The sequence below is a fragment of the Macrobrachium rosenbergii genome, chromosome 7 (genome assembly GCF_040412425.1).
Source record: "Macrobrachium rosenbergii isolate ZJJX-2024 chromosome 7, ASM4041242v1, whole genome shotgun sequence".
Lineage (NCBI taxonomy): Eukaryota > Metazoa > Arthropoda > Malacostraca > Decapoda > Palaemonidae > Macrobrachium > Macrobrachium rosenbergii.
This window is the reverse complement of record NC_089747.1, coordinates 11,556,355-11,577,500: the sequence shown is the minus strand read 5'-3', so window position 1 is coordinate 11,577,500 and position 21,146 is coordinate 11,556,355. Positions and strand designations below refer to the sequence as shown.

The following is a 21,146-nucleotide window of genomic DNA, read 5'->3' as shown; positions in this document are numbered from 1 at the left end:
TCTTAGGGCAGAGTAGTATATGTCAGATAAAATGTTCTTCACAATTTAATGGAGAATTATTCTGATTGTGTAGATGCTGAAATACCGAATACTGAGAACACTAATATTATTTTTATTTATACGAAAACTAAGCATACACACACATATAGATGTATCTCTCATCACCACAAGGAAAATTAAAGATTTGATGTAACGCTGGTTTATTCGATAATATTTGGTCTTATTTCCTTTCTTGTGGTTTTATAAAATGGGGAAATCATTTTATTTCGAAGACGAAATAAATCCTGGCCGGTTTCGGCTTTATTTCTAAGCCATTATCGAATAACTAATACATAGTGGTAAAAATTCATGATATCACAATATACAGTATATGCTAAGGGGACAATACAGACAAACACATAGACCGTTGGAAAAAATCCACACCTGACAGGTGCCAAGGGGCTGAGCCATGCACTCATTTGTGACATGCAATTTGCATCTGAAAAGGGAGAGTCTTAACTTCCAGGAAGTGCAAGAGTTTAAGCAAGACGGAGGTGAATGGTGCCGTTGGGTTCGATGCACTGCTGATGAACCTTTTGGGAGACGGGGAAGTTGGGGGGAGATGGTAGGAAGTGTTTGATTCTGTGGAAGTTTTCTGGGCGAGGATCCATCCACGATTTCGCAGGCTTAAGAGTGAATGTGGTGCTGTTGTTTTATTTTCTAGAGTCACCTTAGTACTATGTCTGAAGGAGTGGATTGCTATTGAAAAATGAATGTTTATTTGCGCATGCGCGCTCGTCTGTATAAATGATTATTTATGCTTTGTATACAGAATATTTGAAAACGAAAGTTACTTTATTATTTATGCTTTCTATACAGAGTATTTGAAAAAGAAAGTTACTTTATTATCTATGATGATTTATGTACAGAAGATTTGAAAACGATTTTTTTTTCTATCCGAACTAGATGCCTCGCTAAAACAGTCTGGTACCACAGAACGAAGAAAGTGACTCTCGTATCTCGCTTAAGACCTCGGTATCTTGTGCGCCAGAGAACGCCAGCCATCCTGCACCGGAAGAGCAAATAAAGAAAGCTCACAACGCGGGCTGTACACGGGAAGTCGCATTGTCTTCGTCAGTTTCCCGATGAGTAAGAATTCCTGTATTGAGGGGCGAGAGGAAAACGGGATCAGACTTTAAGCCGTTGGCTCAATAACCTCAAACTTTACCGAACATACCAAGAAAACTCCGTCATGCCCAGTATTTTGCCAATTGCGTTTCCGGTTCGTCTTCTTCTTCTTCTTCTATTTTAGTAGAGACGTGTATGCTTCTGACATCATTTCTTCTTCATCTAATTCTTCTTCTTCCATTTCAGTAAGAGATATTGGCTCCTCCGGGTCTCTTACTACTTAGGAGACACGTTTTCTCGCACAGACTTCTTCGAGATGGTAAGATTCAGGTGGCTTAGCCAAGGATCATGAAGGTCGGGTGTGTCTGTTCTGTCCCCCCTCCTCCATTCCACCTTCCCCCCTCCCCCTTCAAACCCCCGGCAGCATATGGCTGTCTTATACTAAGCTGTCAAAAATTCTCTCTAAAACTAGACTGGCGCTGCCCCTGGGAATCGTGTTTACCACCTAAGAGAGAGAGAGAGAGAGAGAGAGAGAGAGAGAGAGAGATTCCCTCACTTTGCTTCATGTTTCGTCTTTGCCCGACTCACTCTAAATTTTTTTTCAAGTTGTATCTTCAATAGGTAAATGAGTTATAATCAAATCGATGCCTGATAGTTTATTATCTTCATTAAGTTCTGACTTCTTAGCTGCTGAGAATTGTTGATAAGAGGTTCGTTTTTCCAACTGCCAATCTTCGTAACAGTCAAATCACAATATGCAAATTAAGATATACAACTTATCTGTGGAATATAGAGCGTTTACATGAACATGGGCCTAAGCATGAACACATCTGCCCCTAAATTGGACGCCAGGACCAACGTGAGAATGGTAGAATTGGGTCTGAGTTTGAAAGGGGGCGCTTTTTCTTTAGGACTTAAGCCCATAAAGGAGGGTAAACTCGGTACAGAGAGAGAGAGAGAGAGAGAGAGAGAGAGAGAGAGAGAGAGAGAGAGATTCCATTCACCAACCCGTACAACGATAAATCATCCATCCCGGCTAATCTTCGCAATCAAGTGTTTCAATGAGGGCTGTCCTTGAAGGAACATGGCTTTCCCATTGTCGTCCAAAATTCTCTAATTGTCAAGGTCTTAAGTCGTATATTTTTGTGTGTAATTTTCCTTTTAATTCAGTGAAAAAAGCAGTTATTAATCGGGAGACAAAAAGAAATAAAAGGGTTGACGATACGGGTTCAGCCAATTAACATTCACACGAGCTCACAGATGTGAGAATTCAAACGATGCATCTATATCTTTCATATATCTTTTACAACTGTGTATTCGATGTCTGAAGAACGAATGAATCATACGAGCAGAAAATTCGCTATATATTTTCTGCAAGAAACGAGTTGCAGAAGAATAAACGAATTGAAGAGAAAAACGACTTCAGTTGAATGACAAACAAAGAAATTCATAATCAGCATCCGTTACTTCACAGCGCGTTTCTTACTTCGGTTATCAAAGTTTGAATAGTGTCGAAATTAACCGTTTTTCTATTATTATTTGCTGCTGCGATATCTACTGTTTGCGTTGTGTAATGATAGCCGGGTTAACATTGCCGGCTCATGCTGCAGCCTCTTACGAATAACTGGCACTGCAGACTGTGCATGTACGTATGTATGTGTGTATGCATGTTGACGTTGACAAGTGCCGGCACTCGTGAGTACGCTCTCTCGCACCAACTCGTCCAGTAACACTTCACCAAACAAACAACTATAAAACCCACCCCACCTAACCAGAAGTACCCACATTTTAGTACTTCTTGGATTTTTGTTTTTAAAGAAAGATTATTATAATTAAGTTTTTTCATGATATTTCGAAGAGAAAGAACAACAGACGATGAAGTAAACCGTAAAAGTAAGCCGAATCAAACGCTGGCATTTCCCAAGGCCCGAGAACCATCCCTCCCACAAAATGTAGACCTTCGCTCAAATGAGCATCTAAAGCGAGAGTCTAGACTCTCGGCTGACATAGCGGTTATTTTAAGGGGCTGAGTGAGGGGAGAGAGTTATTTTGACAGTGTGACCCTAAAGGGGTGGAGTTAAGGGGAAGGACGGGAGATTCTCGTAGAAGTTGACGTGCCGGTGGTGGTGGTGATGGTGGTGGAGGGGGAGGGTGAAGGGAAGTGACGCAGAGCGTTGGAGATTAGTTGGATTTCGTTGGAAGAGGAAAAACTAACGTCGTGGGTTAGAGGGGAAAGAATAATGGCTCGAAAAGGTAGACGGAGAGGAAGGAGCCAAGACGGAGGTGAAGGAACCAAAGGGAATTGTCAGAATGATTGAGAGAGAGAGAGAGAGAGAGAGAGAGAGAGAGAGAGAGAGATGGAAACAAAAACTGCAGAAAGTAGTTCGATTTAGAAGGATCATTAATAATATCCCTTGGCCAATGTAGGCAAAAGTACCAACCCCATGGGAAGGAACAAATAATGATTTTAAGAACGAGAATAGGAAGAACGAAAACAAAGCATAACCAATAAAAGCAAATTTCCCAATCGCCGGGTAGCACAGAAGATACCATGCCGGAATCCCAACCATTCTCTGGCATCAAGGGAACATACTTCCCTTAAGATTAGACAAAAGAATGACAGATTTTCCCGTAAGAAAGAGGTCTGTTAGGAATTAACCAAGTTTCAAAGTAATCCCATAGAAGGTCTAATAAATTCTATTAGGTCCTTTTGAAATCAAAGAGACGTGTAGCTGGATTAACCTTATCTTTAATCGTCGTCAGGAAATCTCTGATTCCCTCTTGCCAGCTGTACTTTGTTCTGAGATTGTCGGAACTTCCGAGCCTAGACCTACTATCGAGTTACTCAGTAAAAGGCCCTATTGCTCCCTGCCTTAAATCGTTATGAATTTCTTGAGTAAGAGACACATAGTTAGTTAGTTTATTGACAAAATATACAATACATTATCTAAATAGCAAAGTTTATACAGAAGTTTATTGTTCTAATTACAAAAATCATTAGAACAAAAACATAGTTTTCACTTTTTAAAAAATTTTTCCCACAATAAAATACCAAACATATATGGTAGGTGAATACTTCACGGACATAATACGTGTGTTTTTTACTAGTTTCATACTACTAAATTTTAGTCATTTCTGACTACTTTGCCAAAGCTGTGTGGAAATGCATTACGTACAAAAGATAAAGTGAAGGCAAAATGAGTTGAAATCATATCTTTGAATTCAACTCAACCAGTAATTTCAGTCACTGATTTCAGTCATACCGTTCAAGGCATGCGGAAGCAAATATAGATTCTAAGAATACAGTATTTACCAAAGTCATACGAAGAACGGTGCCAGAAATTAAAAACGTGGATGAGATTAAAATACTCTACTAAATTAGCAGTCTTACGTCATGTGGGCTGTCACCAAAGCAATTAGCGGTAGTTGACGCTGCTTATACCTGTCATACGTCGTCTTGAAAAACTCGCCACGCATTTTTTCATCATTTTTAATTGAATTAGCGGGGAAGTCGTACATATCCAAAGAAGATTTATACGAACCAGAGAAAGATTTAAACAGGGTTAATAAATATAACAGCAAGATCAGGTGCAAAGCTCAGTCAAAGACGTACTTGACATAGAGAGAGAGAGAGAGAGAGAGAGAGAGAGAGAGAGAGAGAGAGATTCTGAAGAATACTCAGGATAACCCGATTACCTGAAGGGAAATGATCAAACAAATACCATGAATGACTTGCATACTTGATTACCTACCTGCTTTTGGCTACCCCCTTCGTTACTCTGGTCATTCCAAGCAAATTTTGGCAAGCACGAACAAAAGAATACGAATAAACTGATTATATTCTTTAAAAAAAAAATCAATTAAATTACCAGTGAAAAAGGGAATTAACGTATCAACTAATAGCTTTAACCAGAAAATGTTAGATTTTGTCTTCTGTCCTAAAATTCGGTGAGCTTCTTTCCAAGGAATGTCCACTATATTGCCAATGTTTGGCCATGACCTTTCATTGACTTCTTGTCTTGTAGCTTATTTGGGTTTCTTGTGAAATGACTCAACTCACAAGACAAGACAGAAATTGGTAAACTCGCTATGACAAGTGACCATCTATACTGATTTTAATGAATTATCAACTCGTAAGACAAGACAGAAATCTGGACATTCGCTTAGTCAGCTGAGCATCTATATCGGATACAAGACAAAAATTGGGAAACTCGCTTTGTCAAGTGAACATCTATATAGATTTATGAATTGACTCAACTAACACATGACAGACACTGGGAAACTCGCTTTGTCAAATGAGCATCTAGATCGATTTCTTATGATTTGACTCAACCAATACATGACAGAAACTGAGAAATTCGCTATGACAAGTGAGCATCTGTATTGATTTCTTATGAATTGAGTCAAGTAATACATGACAGAAACTGGGAAATTCGCTCTGACAAGTGAGAATCTATATTGATTTCTTATGAATTGACTCAAATAATACATGACAGAAACTGGGAAATTTGCTACGACAAGTGAGAATCTATGTTGATTTCTTACGAATTAACTCAACTGATAATACAAGACAGAAATTGGGAAATTCGCTATGACAAGTGAGCATCTATATTGATTTTTCATGAATTGACTCATCTCATAAGACAAGACAGAAACTGGGAAACTCGCTTTGTCAAGTGAGCATCTGTATAGATTTATGAATTGAATCAACTCGTACAAGACAGAAATTGGGAAACTCGCTTTGTCAATTGAGCATCTGTATTGATTTCTTATGAACTGACTCAACTAATACAAGACAGAAATTGAGAAACTCGCTATGACAACTGAGCATCTGTATTGATATTTAATGAATTGGCTCCAGTCATACAAGACAGAAATTGGGAAATTCGCTATGACAAGTAAGAATCTGTGTTGATTTCTTATGAACTGACTCAACCAATTCATGACAGAAACTGGGGAACTCGCTTGGCAAGTGAGCATCCATATTGATTTTTGATGAATTGACTCGACTCATAATACAAGACAGAAATTTGGAAATTCGCTTTGTCAATTGAGCATCTATATTAATTTATGAATTGACTCATCTGAGACAAGACAGAAATTTGGAAACTCGCTTTGTCAAATGACCATCTGTATTAATTTATGAATTGTCTCATCTGATATAAGACAGAAATTTGGAAACTTGCTTTGTCAAATGAGCATCTATATTAATTTATGAATTGACTCATCTGATACAAGACAGAAATTTGGTAACTCGCTTTGTCAAATGAGCATCTATATTGATTTATGAACTGACTCAAGGCAGAAATTTGGAAACTCACTTTGTCAAGTGAGCATCTATATAGATTTCTTATGAGCTGACTCAACTAACACATGACAGAAATCGGGAAACTCGCTGTGACAAGTGAGCGTCTATATCTTCTTAGCAGAATTCCCCCGAGCAACAACAAAAATTAATGAAACTTTGCCATCTTTTAATATAGTTGAAGGCTGAGTAATCCGCTCAGTGAAGTGCGCTTCAGTACTGCCTGCGTATTTACTGAAAGCGGTGGAGCGAAGAAAAGTAATTTCTTGCCTCTGAATGTTTGTTTGTTCTGTCGAATGTTAGCTTTGGCGACTTCCCGCTCCGCAAGAGGAACGATTCAGATGAAACTGCGACTGTTTTATATGAACCCCCTTAGAGCATTTCCGGGTTCTAGAGGCAGCGGCTACAATGTATATATATATATATATATATATATATATATATATATATATATATATATATATATATATATATATACATATACATATATATATATATATAAATAAATAAATAAGATAAAATCCGAAGAAACGAAGAAAGGAAACACTGGAGTGCTGCATGGATATATTCATACGTTCCATATTTTATATTGTATATACATATTATTATATATATATATATATATATATATATATATATATATATATATATATATATATTATATATATCCCAATATCAATACTTTTGAAGGAACGTGTGAACTTGAAAATGTAGAATAAACTACAGAAAGTACTTGTTCAAAGTCCCGGTTTTCACTCACCTTCCGACTGGACTTAGTGATATATATATATATATATATATATATATATATATATATATATATATATATATATATATATATTATTTACTGTATGTATGTATGACACATACATGTATATACATACATATATATGTATGTATTATTATTATTATTATTATTATTATTATTATTATTATTATTATTATTGTACCCTCTTTTGCCAGCCACCATATTCTATGGAAGCTTGAATTTCAAGCCAATTGCCCTTGTAGGCTTGTTCCGTATGAATAGGCTTCATCTGAATAATAATAATAATAATAATAATAATAATAATAATAATAATAATAATAATAATAATAATAATAATAATAATATATACATACATACATATGCATGTATGCATAGTTTTGTTTTTCTGTTATCTATGATTTAACTCCAGCATCCAGACTTCGAAGTTCAAGATGTATACTTGAGGCAACCGTCTTTTTATGCTTTATTATTAAACAGGGAACTCGGACCAGACGCTAGCCAGCCGAGTGAGTGACCCACTATCCTCGCTCGGGGTCATGTGAAAGGTCTACCACGAACAGATTGCTGTAAATTGCTCTCTCCCTCTCTCTCTCTCTCTCTCTCTCTCTCTCTCTCTCTCTCTCTCTCTCTCTGTGTGTGTGTGTGTGTGTGTGAAATCAGCTAGAGCTGACTCGTTTATTAACTCTCGTACTTTTGATCATTCTGTTTTTCGTTGTCTCTGCTGAGTCTTCATGACTCGGCTTCTCTTTCTTTCTTTTTTTCTTCATTGTTCCATTCGTTGCGGTGTTTGTCTAGCCACTGCAGTGTAGTAGGCGTCATAGTGTTGCTGATGTTACTGTTTGATGTTGTTGTTTGTCTGTTAATTGTTTTGTCTTCATACGTAAATAAATGCATGAAGATTTGTATGCATTTATATGCGCATAGACGCCATTGCTTACACAGCACGTACTTACATGTATACACACATACATGCACACATATAATAAGTATATATGTCTGTGTATGTGGGTGTGGTTGTTTTGTCTAGCGTCGTTTGTGTGAAGAGAGAGAGAGAGAGAGAGAGAGAGAGAGAGAGAGGGCCGTGACTGTGATATTAGAAGACACGATATGTTAATTAATTTTTTTTTTTGTTCATCACTATCAAATAAACGAAAGCTAACAAAATATCAACTTGCATTTTGTAACACTTTCCGAGTAAGGAGACTAACATAGTGGTAGAAATTCCATTTCACCAGTAAAACGCAACCACACACATATCGATCACGACCAAACCGTCCATCTTCCACGACAATTCACAAACTCCACTCGGGCAATTAATGGCTCCAAAGCACAGTATTTAATGAGGAGCAAATGCGCCAGACCACTTTATCTCTCAATCAAGGCAAATAACAAAACAGAGACACCCCACAGTGGGAGATAGAGTCAATATCTGACGAGGCATCGGTGTCGACTAACACGAGCAATTTGAGTCGCCTGGAATGAAGGCTGTCCTGTTCGAATGCCGTTTATTTTGTGGTTATAACTGGGTTCCGCTGGCTTGTTTACTCATTGTATACCCTTCGGGTTTCTCTCTCTGTTTCTGTTTTCCCTTAGTCCTATAGTCTTTTGTATTTTTAGTGGAATAATAACCTATTTTTCCTGTACTACTTTTTTTCTTTAGATCAAGCCTCGCCTATAAAATGGGATTTGGTTGCCTGTCCGATTGGCTCTGTCACAAAAAAGAAATCTGTCACAAAAATATTAAAGCTTCTTTCACAAAAAGTAAAGCTTCTGTCAAAAAAATATTAAAGTTTCTTTCACAAAAACAATAAAGCTTCTGTCACAAAAATATTAAAGCTTCTTTCACAAAAAAGTAAAAGCATTAGTCAAAAAAATATTAAAGCCTCTTTCACAAAAAATAAATCTTGTCACAAAAATGTTTTAGAGCTTCTGTCACAAATAATTAAAGCTTCTGTCACAAAAAAGGTAAAGCTTCTGTCACGAAAAAAAGTTAAGCTTCTTTCACAAAAAGCAGGTGCTTTTGTTACAAAAAAAAGTAAAGCTTCTGTCCCAGAAAAGTGAAGCTTCTGTCACAAAAAAGTAAAGCTTTTGTCACATAAAAAAAAATAGATTTCTCTCACAAAAAAGTAATAAAGCTTCAGTGGCTATATTTTCCAGCTTACTAATCCTCCTTAGTGTTGCAATTCGACCTGATACTGATGATCGTACACACTCTCTCAGCCAAGTGTTCACATCTTCTCTTGGGAAAGTAAGTCTCTACATCTATTTTCGTTCGTCAGGATAAATGTTTACATACACACACACACATATATATAATATATATATATATATATATATATATATATATATATATATATATATTACATATAAATACTGTACATATAGATTTATATATACATATACAGTATATATACATATATATTTATATATATATATATATATATATATATATATATATATATATATATAAATATATATATATATTTATTCTATATATATACATATATATATGTATGTGTGTATGTATGTGTATGTATGTATGTAAGTGCGCGCGCTCGCGTTACATATTCACACGAATGGCCAGGCGCTAAAGAGGCGTTGCTGGTATTCTCATCAGAGCTTTCACTCCCTAAATTTACACAAGATCCTAGACTAACCGCTTTGTCGTCACTACAAACCCATTTCCATCGTGAACATATTGCTATCCTTTATTAGATTTTCCGACCTTTAGATGTCTCTTAATTAACTTCCTTAATGCTGTATAAATAGTATATATATATATATATATATATATATATATATATAATATATTTATATCTAAAGACAACTGGTCTCTCTCTCTCTCTCTCTCTCTCTCTCTCTCTCTCTCTCTCTCTCTCTCTCTCTCTCTCTCTCTCTCTCTCTCTCTCTCTATATATATATATATATATATATATATATATATATATATATATGTACATATATATATATATGTGTGTGTGTGTGTATGTATATGATGGTTCCGAGTCACTGCCACCCGTCACACTTACTATATATATCCTACGTTGTGGTAACACGAGATTACTATATTTAGGTCTGTTTTATATCACGACTCATGCATTCTAAATTTTAGTGATTTGAATACATCATTCGCAGTGTTTCTCCCTGAAGAGAGACGAGAATAAAACTACTTAAAATTCCACTGGAAAATCGAATATGAAAACATGGTGATAAGAACTTGTTATCCCTCTTTACATGCAAGAAAATCCATTTATATATATATATATATATATATATATATATATATATATATATATATATATATATATATATATATATGTATATGTGTGTGTGTGTGTGTGTGTGTGTGTGTGTGTGTGTGTGTGTGTTCATTGCATGAAAACAGGGATAACAAAATATATATATATATATATATATATATATATATATATATATATATATATATATATATATATATATATATATATATATATATATATACACACATACATACATACATATATCTATATATATATATAAATATATATATATATATATATATATATATATATAAAATAAATATATATATATATATATTTGTGTGTGTAAAGAGAGAGAGAGAGAAAGTGGAAAATTATATGAGCTTTGTCATTTTTTATGACCCGAATTTTCGGGTGATGAAAGATGACTACAGCTTTATTTTTAACCTTTTCCTCCTCCTTCCAAGCATTTGTAACGTATACGGCGTGTAGGAGGAATTTCAAGAAATGTATAAAAAAAATTTGGAACTAGGAAAAATAAAAATTTTAGATTAACAAAATCATTCTGGGATATAAGGACCAATATATACTCTCGCAGAGAGAAATTAAATATGAACAGTCGACTGAAAACCTAATGACGAATGAAAGCAAAAATCAAAGCTAAATGAAAACAAGATAAAATAAATAATTTACACTGAAGAATTAAAAGTAAAACAGTATATATATACATATTATTTATATATATATATATATATATATATATATATATATATATATATATATATATATACATTTATGTATATTATATATATATAAATTATATATATGTATATATATATATATATATATATATATATATATATATATATATATATATATATATATATATATATATACATATACATAGTTTGTGTATTTACAATTTACTGATAACAATAAGGAGTAGGAATGGAAAACATGACAGGAGTGAGAAAGAACGAAGGGTTGTCACGGTGTGTGAACCCAACTGGTTGTTTAGATCTAGCAGGAGGGTTATGTGAGAGGGTTTTATGCCCCTGGGAGGGCTACAGGGAGAGAGAGAGAGAGAGAGAGAGAGAGAGAGAGAGAGCAGGCGAGGGTGGGATGGGTGAAAAGAAGTACAAATGACAAGGACAAGTAACGCTTCCTTATCACTACCGGTATTCTCTCACCTGTTGGGTTAGGTATGATTAAGGAAAGGCGTTATATAATCTCTCTCTCTCTCTCTCTCTCTCTCTCTCTCTCTCTCTCTCTCTCTCTCTCTCGTAAGACTAAGACTAGGCTTACGACACTGGAGCCTGTTCATATTGTGAATTAGGAGCGGAGGAATATACGTTAAAATGTCGTTGTTTGTTCATCAATCTTTGATGGATGGCGGAATATGGGATCGAATTCATGGTACTAAGGTCAGTGACTCATTCACTAGTATAAACCATTATGCGGTAAGTAAAGTTGAAGAGGGGAATCATCAACTACAAAAGTTAAATAACAACTATAGCCAAGGACTATAATATAAATCATAGACTGAAAATTTAATTAAAAGCTAAAATTCTAAGCCTTGGTTTTGTGGGAACTTCAAGGCTCGGAATACTGAACTGGAAGACTTATTCAAAATTTTCTTGTTTTTATTTGATGGTTAGGGCTTTGATTCAAATTTCGAATCTGCGTTGCTGGGGCATTAATTGGCAATATATACTTCTTTCTGTGCATAAAATATAATTATAAAAAGTTAGGCAAACAGAATATTTTTTTTTTTTACTGCGGAGAGAGGTCTAGACAGCATTCTCACTAAGCAAACAGGAATGTTATTGACACCAGACAGACAAACTAAACGGAATTCTGATTAAATAAACCTCATATTCTCATTATGTAGATAATTATAGACATGGTTCTAAATCGTATTCCCAACAGACAGACAAGAATGAGCAGCGTTCTTACGTTGCAGATAGAACCAACCAAATTCTCGCCAGGTACACACCCTCAGTGCATTAATAATTGCATTCATTGCCACTTAAGTACTTTATAACATGCTCGGTAACCATTCATGAGCAGTCATGATAGCCCAGCTGAACTAGACTCCTATTACTCCAGCCTTCCTTTTCCTTTCCGTCCTATTTCTTCTACTACTACTAATGTTCTTCTTCTTCTTCTTCTTCTTCTTCTTCTTCTTCTTCTTCTTCTTCTTCTTCTTCTTCTTCTTCATCTGCTGCTGCTGCTGCTGTGAAGGCAAGAACGCGGCTTATTTCTTCTACTACTACTAATTCTTCTCCTCCTCCTCCCCTACTTCTTCTTAGTCTTCTTCTTCTCCTTCTTCTTCTGTGAAGGCAAGAACGCGGCTTATTTCTTCTACTACTACTAATTCTTCTCCTCCTCCTCCCCTACTTCTTCTTCTCTTTTTTTCTTCTTCTTCTTCTCATGGCTTATTTCTTCTACTACTACTAATTCTTCTCCTCCTCCTCCCCCTACTTCTTCTTCGTCTTTTTCTTCTTCTTCTTCTTCTGTGAAGGCAAGAACGCGGCTTATTTCTTCTACTACTACTAATTCTTCTCCTCCTCCTCCCCTTACTTCTTCTCCTTCTTCTTTTTCTTCTTCTTCTTCTTCTTCTTCTTCTTCTTCTTCTTCTTCTTCTTCTTCTTCTGTGAAGGCAAGAACGCGCCGTACAAAAGCATGATCACTCGTGACAATTGGAGAATGGGTTAGGGCCTTACGCTGCTGCTATTAAGCCACTGGCTCGTTTGAAGTTGTCAATCAGAGATTTATAAAAGTAAACGACCTATTTTCCTCCTTTTTCTTGTTTGATGTCAAAGTGGGTGAAAATTGAAATCTTACTAATTGATGAAGTTTATCCTAAGCGATTAAATTTCTTCCATATTCTGTAAGTCAGTTGGATAAATTTTGACGGTGCTACTGTAGTATGATACCTACCGAGCTATTCGCGACCTACCAAAAATCAGGATGCTATCTACCAAACAAGCCAATTAAGGCCTATGGCAATTACCTCCTCAAACTATATACAAAACTATTTGATCCCCCAGGGGCTAGTGCTAAACACGGCGAAACAGTGACTCACCTACAATGTTTCGCCTTGTTTAGTACTAGCCCCTGAGGGGTCAAATTCGAAAATGGATGGTACATTTTGACTAGTGCTCGTACATAAGGCTTACTCGGAAGGGACATCTGATGACGTTATTAAAGAAAGACCAATTCGCTGACTATCAATTAGGCCTGAAGAGCATAATACCGAAAAAGTACAGATTTTCTTATAAAGATGCACTGCAGCTATCCAAAATTGTTTCAAACAACGTTGATTTGTGCCTTAATCACTCTGTTGTCGCAGGACGTAAGAAGCAGTAGACCGAGGCAACAAGTGATTAATGTTGCGCGTTTCTTGGAAGTGACTTTAAAAAGAAGAGGAAGAAGAAAAACTTTAAAACTCCGTTTCTTTGCCATTAGTGCGAAAGAATTTCTTGTGCGCATTATTCCTCGTCCACTGTCACCTGGCCAAATATCTGCTCGATAGAATTGTAACCTTTCTCCTGCGGATTCGCTGGTGTTATGAAGTACGAGTGATCCCTTGGAATCGAAGCAAAAACTCAAAGCTTAAGCTTAAAGTTTTTGTCAGTATAATATTTGCACGTGCAGACATACGACGGACTTGGGATATCTTTTCTCTTTTTATCTTTACGTAATGACTGATTACTAATTGCCAATTATGTTTTTCCTTCTTAGTTTATGCGTCAGAATATCTAGAGATGCTGTTTATAATGGTTTGAATGCTAGAATTATAGGGGTTTACTTAGCATACGCGGAGAGAGAGAGAGAGAGAGAGAGGATCATTGTGCATGTAATCATATTCCTATGTATTTAACACATTCATTCACAAAATCACATATATAGTAATAATGTGAACACTATATTTGTATGAGGGCTGCATTTTTGCGACACTTTCACAGCCATGTCAACATAAAACTCTAATTCTTGGACACATAATTTAACCATTAATGAAAGCTTTTCTTCTCTTCAAAAATTTTTATAGGTTGATACTGCAATGATCCTACTTCGTTGCGTAGTATACTAACTTGGGGCTCTTAAACGAAGTCTCCAGAGAGGAAATTTCAAGAAAAGATATTAAACTGAATGTTTAATTAAATTAAATATTGAATTGTTTGTTCTACGGGAGGAGAAAGTTTTAGAATTTTGTGGAGTCATAAATGTGTGTGCGTGTGAGAGAGAGAGAGAGAGAGAGAGAGAGAGAGAGAGAGAGAGAGAGAGACAGAACTGGAAGAGTAGTTCAAGTGGCATTAATGCATCATGTCATCTTTTAAAACAGAAGGGAAAATAGAGTAACTGAAATGCTTCGTAGTATATTGGTTTTATTTTATTTGTTTTTCTTCGTGTTTATATTATTGTTTTTATGTCCATTTTATCTTTGTTTTTATTCGCCTTCTCTCTTGTATAGTTTATTCTGTACTTCTGTATTATTTTTTCTTTTTGCACTGAAATAATAATAATAATAATAATAATAATAATAATAATAATAATAATAATAATAATAATAATAATAATAATAATAATAATAAAATTCCTTCATGTTCCGGCGCGTTATATTGAAGTTGACCAGTAATAGTAAGGGTGATGTTTCTTGTAGACTTAATCTATCTTTAGGCATGACACTCTTGTACGATGGCAATGTCATTTGATAGTACTTATCGCTATTTTGACTTGTCACTCTGCTGTCACTCCGTTATCATCATTATCATCGTCATTAAAGCAAGTAGGAAATGCTAGGCTGGAATACACAGATTAGATCTGTTAACTCAACAATCTTGTTGGAGGATTTAGCCTTTTGATGTGAACACATGTGATTGCCAAACATTTTACTCGTGTCCATCTATCTTCCTATCTAACTATCTATCTGTCTGTTTGTCTAAAGACGAATCCGGTCAAGATTTAAGGCCATTGTTTCCTCATGCCACATTGCATTATATATATATATATATATATATATATATATATATATATATATATATATATATTGTATATAGTGTATATATACACACACACACACACACACACACACATATATATATATATATATATATATATATATATATATATATATATATATATATATATATAATATGTGTGTGTGTGTGAAGAGAGAGAGAGAGAGAGAGAGAGAGAGAGAGAGAGAGAGAGAGAGAAGAATCAAAACGTATTTCTTTGAAAATACGGCATTATGATGCAGTTGCGGACATCTGCTGCGGGTCAGGTAAATAATCGACCGTCCATCGACAGCACTGACGACTCCACTCTCCGAGCTCCATTGACCCGTGACAGTGGGTAAGGCCAGGCCCATGTCAGGAACAGTGCCAAATCCACCAGACATAGGAAGTGCCACCTACCAGGGCTCGTGGGAAGCCTCGGATGCCAAATATACATTCCGTTAGGCGTGTGTCTCCATTTTAGAATTAAAAGATAAGGGGGAAAGGTGTTGGAGATGGTAGGCAGCTGTTACGAAGGCGTCTGGTGACTCGAAGTAGAATAATTGCTGAAATGATTAGTTTTGTATTTATAAATATAAATTACTCGGAGGAGGCCATTTTATCTGAAATAATTAGTTTTGTATCTATAAATGTCTGTGGTTTGGAGAATGCCAATTTACATATATGTTATATTTTTACTTGTTAATTGGTATTGTTATGATTACCCCTGGTGTATTTAAATAGATGAAAGCAAAGTAATTAATATTTTTTTATATATTTTATGTTAACTTTGGCGGCTTTCCATTCACTTTAAATATTTACCTGTTAAGTGTTATTATTATGACTGTTCCCGGCGTCTTCAAAATAGATGAAAACCAACAGATTAATATTTTTATATTGTGCGTCTTCCTAACTGTGGAGGCGTTCCATCCGCATTAGGTATTTACCCGGTAATAGTTTTCTGCGAATGACGGCTGTAAAAATCAATGTTTCTTCCCTGTATGACTCACTAAGTTTCCTGCAAGTCAAGGAATCAAGGCGCTACAGACTTATAGTTATCAGGGTTAAAAGGTTAGACACTGACAGTTATAGACTTGTAGTTATCATGGTTAGAAGGTTAGACACTGAATAGGAGACTCGATCGTTCGTGAGTTAATTCGTGGCTTGATTCATTAATAATGCGGTACGATGCCATGAGCATCTGCATTTGTTTACTGCATCTGATTATGCTTGAGTAAATTGCATACTATAGTTTTTGGCGCACCAAGTTTTTTTTTTTGGGGGGTGGGGCAGGTTGAGGGGTGGGGTCGGGTTGGGAGGTGAGCTTAAATTTTTCTTATACTCCATACCCACGTGTTCAGCACTTCCTTGTCTCTTGCAAATGTCTAACAAACTGCTTTTGAAGCATAAAGCCTCTTTGATTCTTGGAAATTATTAAATGAAGAAATAGGCGTTGGTAGTTAATTTTTACAGAGATCAATGAAAAACACTAAATGTTATGTAACCGAATTGAAAGTTCCTCTCTTATTAACGATACGCTAGAGGCACATAATTTGTTGGTTGGAACAAGGTTTATTTTGCTTTTATTTAACTTTTACTAAGGTCGAAATCTTCACCCGTTCTGAGGAGAGCTTCCGTCACGGGAAATGCTTCCGGTATTATCTAACCCCTCGTGGAATTGTTCTGGAGTCATAATGACAAATCTGTCTTTGAAAATCCTAATTTCTTTGAAAATTCATGTTCTAACCTCGAAATTAATCTTTTGGCATCAGTACAGACTTATCAGAAAACTGCAGGTTGGGTACGGATTAACTAGACTCTTTTAAAGCATCGGCAAAGTATTTCCTTTAAGATACAATTAATCGTGGAAAAATTATCATTCCTATTAAAATTCCTCAACCATTAAACGAAGGGTTTCTTCCTTTTTCGATAGACTCACCTCACTGCTAATAAAGATTTTCCAATTCTTTTCACATGAGAAATTGACTGACAGAAAATATTCGACGCCTAAATAAAGACATTTTATCTTGACACGGGAAAATATGCATTATGAAAGACAGATGGCATAAAGCATATGGCCCTCGTTACACTTTAAATTTAGACTTACAGTAAGTATATGACACAGCCGGCACACCCTTTTCTCTTTTAACTTTCTTTTTTGGGTGGGAGGGGGGCGAGGGGGGCGGGGCAGGGTAGCTGTTCTCGAGGCACGTTAGGCATGAACATGGGAAACCTGAAAAAGGCAAGATAAATTCTCACTTACCTTCGAACCGATCTGATTGCCGCATTGGCCAGCCTGCAGATGCACAATTTCCCTCATGCTGCCGACAGACGAGAGGAACGGGGAAAGAATCGCGAATGCAGAAGCTGGGAACGAACTGGAAGGGGGGCCTAATACCCGAAAAAAAGAGAAAAAAAATATCCAAGGAGGGACCAAGAGACCAACGAGAGATCGCAAGGACCCGGAGTGGATCACCGAAAAGTGCGTCGACTTGAACAGGCACTCGACTGACTGTCTCCTCTGAGGCTTAGTGACTGAGGGGAAGCGACAGAACCAGTCAGAAAGAGAGACTACTACCGGTCCGGCGGTGCCTCGCCTTCTCCTCTTCGCCCCGAACGGCCGCTGGGGGCGCTGTGGCTGAGGTCCGCTGTTGCCTACATCTCGGCAATTTCACCTTTCGTCTTTTGGGTGGATCAGGATAGTTGGGCGTCTTATAGCTCGTCATTTTGATCCAGCCAGGAAATGTGGTGTTCTGTATTGGATCTGTTATGGTAAATGTGTGCAGCTTTTGTTTATGCGAGTACTCAAAAGATGACTCGGGTTGTGTAACTGGTACTTCGTGTTGACACGTGTGAGGGTTAAAAATATAACCCCGTCCAACTCTCTCTCTCTCTCTCTCTCTCTCTCTCTCTCTCTCTCTCTCTCTCTCTCTCTCTCTCTCTCTCTCTCTCAGCGTGTGTGAATGTGGTGTACGCCTGAATGCGTGTGTCTGAAAATTTACTTATCTTACATGTTCAAAAGAACTTCAAAATAAAATAAAGGCATGCAAGTAAACTGACAGACTTGGTCAAAAAGTGTCTACTTGCACAAGTAGAACGCATAAAGGTCCAATAGCCATGCCCATTATCATAGTTACTCTTTACCCTCTTCTCTCTATCGTTCCTCGGCACCTTGCACATGTCCAAATTAATCTAAAGTATTATGAATGACAGTGTCAGGTGACTCATTAACGGGAAGTCTCTTTCATTGCTATCATCCTCGTATTTTTCTTTTTCATGTTTTCTCTTTCGTTCTCCCTCCTCTTTCTTACCATCTTCTTACAGTAGGCCTCTTATCCGGCCCTGCTCCACCGAGGGTGTTCTGTGGGACCCGCAAATTCGCTTGGCATATTCGGACGTCTGCAGAGACTTTCGAAGAATCGTACTGTGTACTCCACATTAATTGTCAGATCCCCAGTATTATAACACTCAGAAAATAAAAAGCTTTTTAGTTTTGTCTTGAAAGCCTTGATATTTTCAGCCGTTCTGATATCAAGTGGAAACTTAGTGTACACACTTAGGACTGCAGTTCTGAAGGCTCTAAAACCAATATTCGAAGTGCATCTTGGCTCATATAACTTGAAAACATCTGTAGCTAGTTTTGTGTTGACTCCATTTCTTGGATGTAGCATGCGCAGAAAATCATTCAGATATTGTGAGCATCTAGTTTTGGTAGCTGGGTGACTCATGAAGCATATTTTAGACAGTCTTCTAACTTTGATAGATAATGAAACTCGAACAGTACAGGGGTAATCCTATCTTGGGGTGCAACACCCTTCAAGATTCTTGCTTCTATTTTTGGTATATTTTGCAGCTTCTGGGTCGCATCTTTGGTATATTGCGATGAACAGAGTTTCAATAGTCAGCTTTATTATTGGCACCATTAATGCACATTTTTTTTCGATAGATCACTTATCAAAATATTTTTTTTAGCAAAGGCAATATTTTTATGGTGATGCCAGTTAACTCTCACAGCATTATTAATGTGAACGCTGAGACAAGTGTGTCACTAGGGCTTGAATTATCTTCCTTCCCTGCCAACTTAACACTGTTAAGAACGTTATTTAGCTTCTCTTTTGTACCATAAATTTCGTTAATGAGAAATAAGAATTATTAGGTGCTATTCGCAAATACCTTGAAATTTGACAATCCGGTTGTAAATAAGCAAAATAGGATTCCGGTTGTAAATAAGCAAAATAGGATTGACCCCAATGTACTTCCTTGGGGTAACATTTCTTTTAAAGTTTTTTTAAGATGAAAATAATTTTGTGATATGCACACGTACTTTCTGTCATGTAGTCTTCCAACGACTTAAGGTTTTCATCACCACTTCCAATGGATCGTAAGTTATTCGGAGGTACTTCACTCATGACGGTATCAAAAACCCCACTAAGATCGAATAAGAGCCGGATACCACATTTGCCCTTCTCCATTATTTCAGTAGATCAAAACGAGCAAGCATGAAGCAGTCTCTGTAGAATATAATTGCCTATAAGTTGACCTGCTATCCGGTAAAGCATACTATATGCAGGTGAAATATTAATTTTAGAGAACCACATCTTCGGGCATTCTGGACAGGTCTGTATAAACTTAAGTTTTGATGATCGAGAGTACCTGGCAAAACTGAAAAAGATACAGATGGCTTATTTGATCAAGTAATAGTTGTCAGTGAGTGGGATGAATTATTGCTTACGAATCTTGCAGATGCAGTGCTGAATCAGTGATTTACCAGAGAGGTTTTTTCTGTGAGGGATGACACAGGGTAAGCCATTTTGGTATAGTTTTTCAGTAATTTAAATCTTATTACTCAGTTCTCTGACATGAAATTGATTAAGAGTGAAAGAAAAAAAGATTAGGGAGATACCCATTTTGTTGGTTTGAGGATTGCATGCAAAATATTTAAATTTTGTTGATAGCCTAGGATTTACTTTTATATTTTATTTCCCCATGTATCTGAATTATTTTCCTGATTAGCATTACTGAATTACATATTATTGTCTGTGAATAATAATAGATAACTAGGCTATACTATTGCAGATTTCGGTTTGTCTTTTCTTATGACAAGGTGGAAATACAGTACAGAGAAATGTATTATCATACTCATCCATCTGAGAAATGCAGTGAAACTGTGCAGCGAAAACTGAGGTAAAGAACAAAGGGAACGAATATAAAATAAAAACGTTATCTCTTACAGGTTTGCACAGACAGCTTTTCTTTTCTCGTTCATGGCTAACAAAGGATTATGTGAAGCAGGTCTCTTGTAAAAGGCCAATGCAAATATGACTGAATCTCAGTCCTTTAGGTAATGACCTCATGCAGTAGGCAGTATGCATTTAGGAAATGTAGCTGTGAGGCTTGCTTACATGTTTTGAAATCGAAGATTTTGATGAAAATTCGTGACACCATAAATACCTGTAATTTTTTTTTTTTTTTTTGTGGAAGCCAGAGAAATTCTCTTCGGAGCATTGAACTAGTATAACACTGTTGTTCATCTCCACCACATGGAAAGCCTCCTTCCTCACCTTTGCAAAGTAAAAAAATCAGCGAAATATTAACCTCGTTCCCTTCAACGGGAGACCAACGACTTTTTCTAGTAGGGGAAACATGACATATATTTAAGCCCGTTTCCTTAAAAATCCGTCGGGATGTTGACCGAAATAGTTCATATTTTACCTGGTGTATCG

General features: G+C 36.3%; 1 protein-coding gene across 1 annotated transcript in view; it reads right to left on the bottom strand.

Moving 5' to 3' along the window:
- Window positions 1–18,134, bottom strand: part of LOC136840124 (tubulin beta-2B chain-like) — a 29,949-nt gene extending 11,815 nt beyond the window's left edge. Inside the window, exon 1 of the mRNA XM_067106522.1 lies at window positions 17,687–18,134. Coding sequence (XP_066962623.1) covers window positions 17,687–17,743 — 57 coding nt within the window. The 5' untranslated portion in view covers window positions 17,744–18,134. The remainder of the gene's footprint in view (window positions 1–17,686) is intronic.
- Between the last annotated feature and the right edge of the window lie 3,012 nt (window positions 18,135–21,146).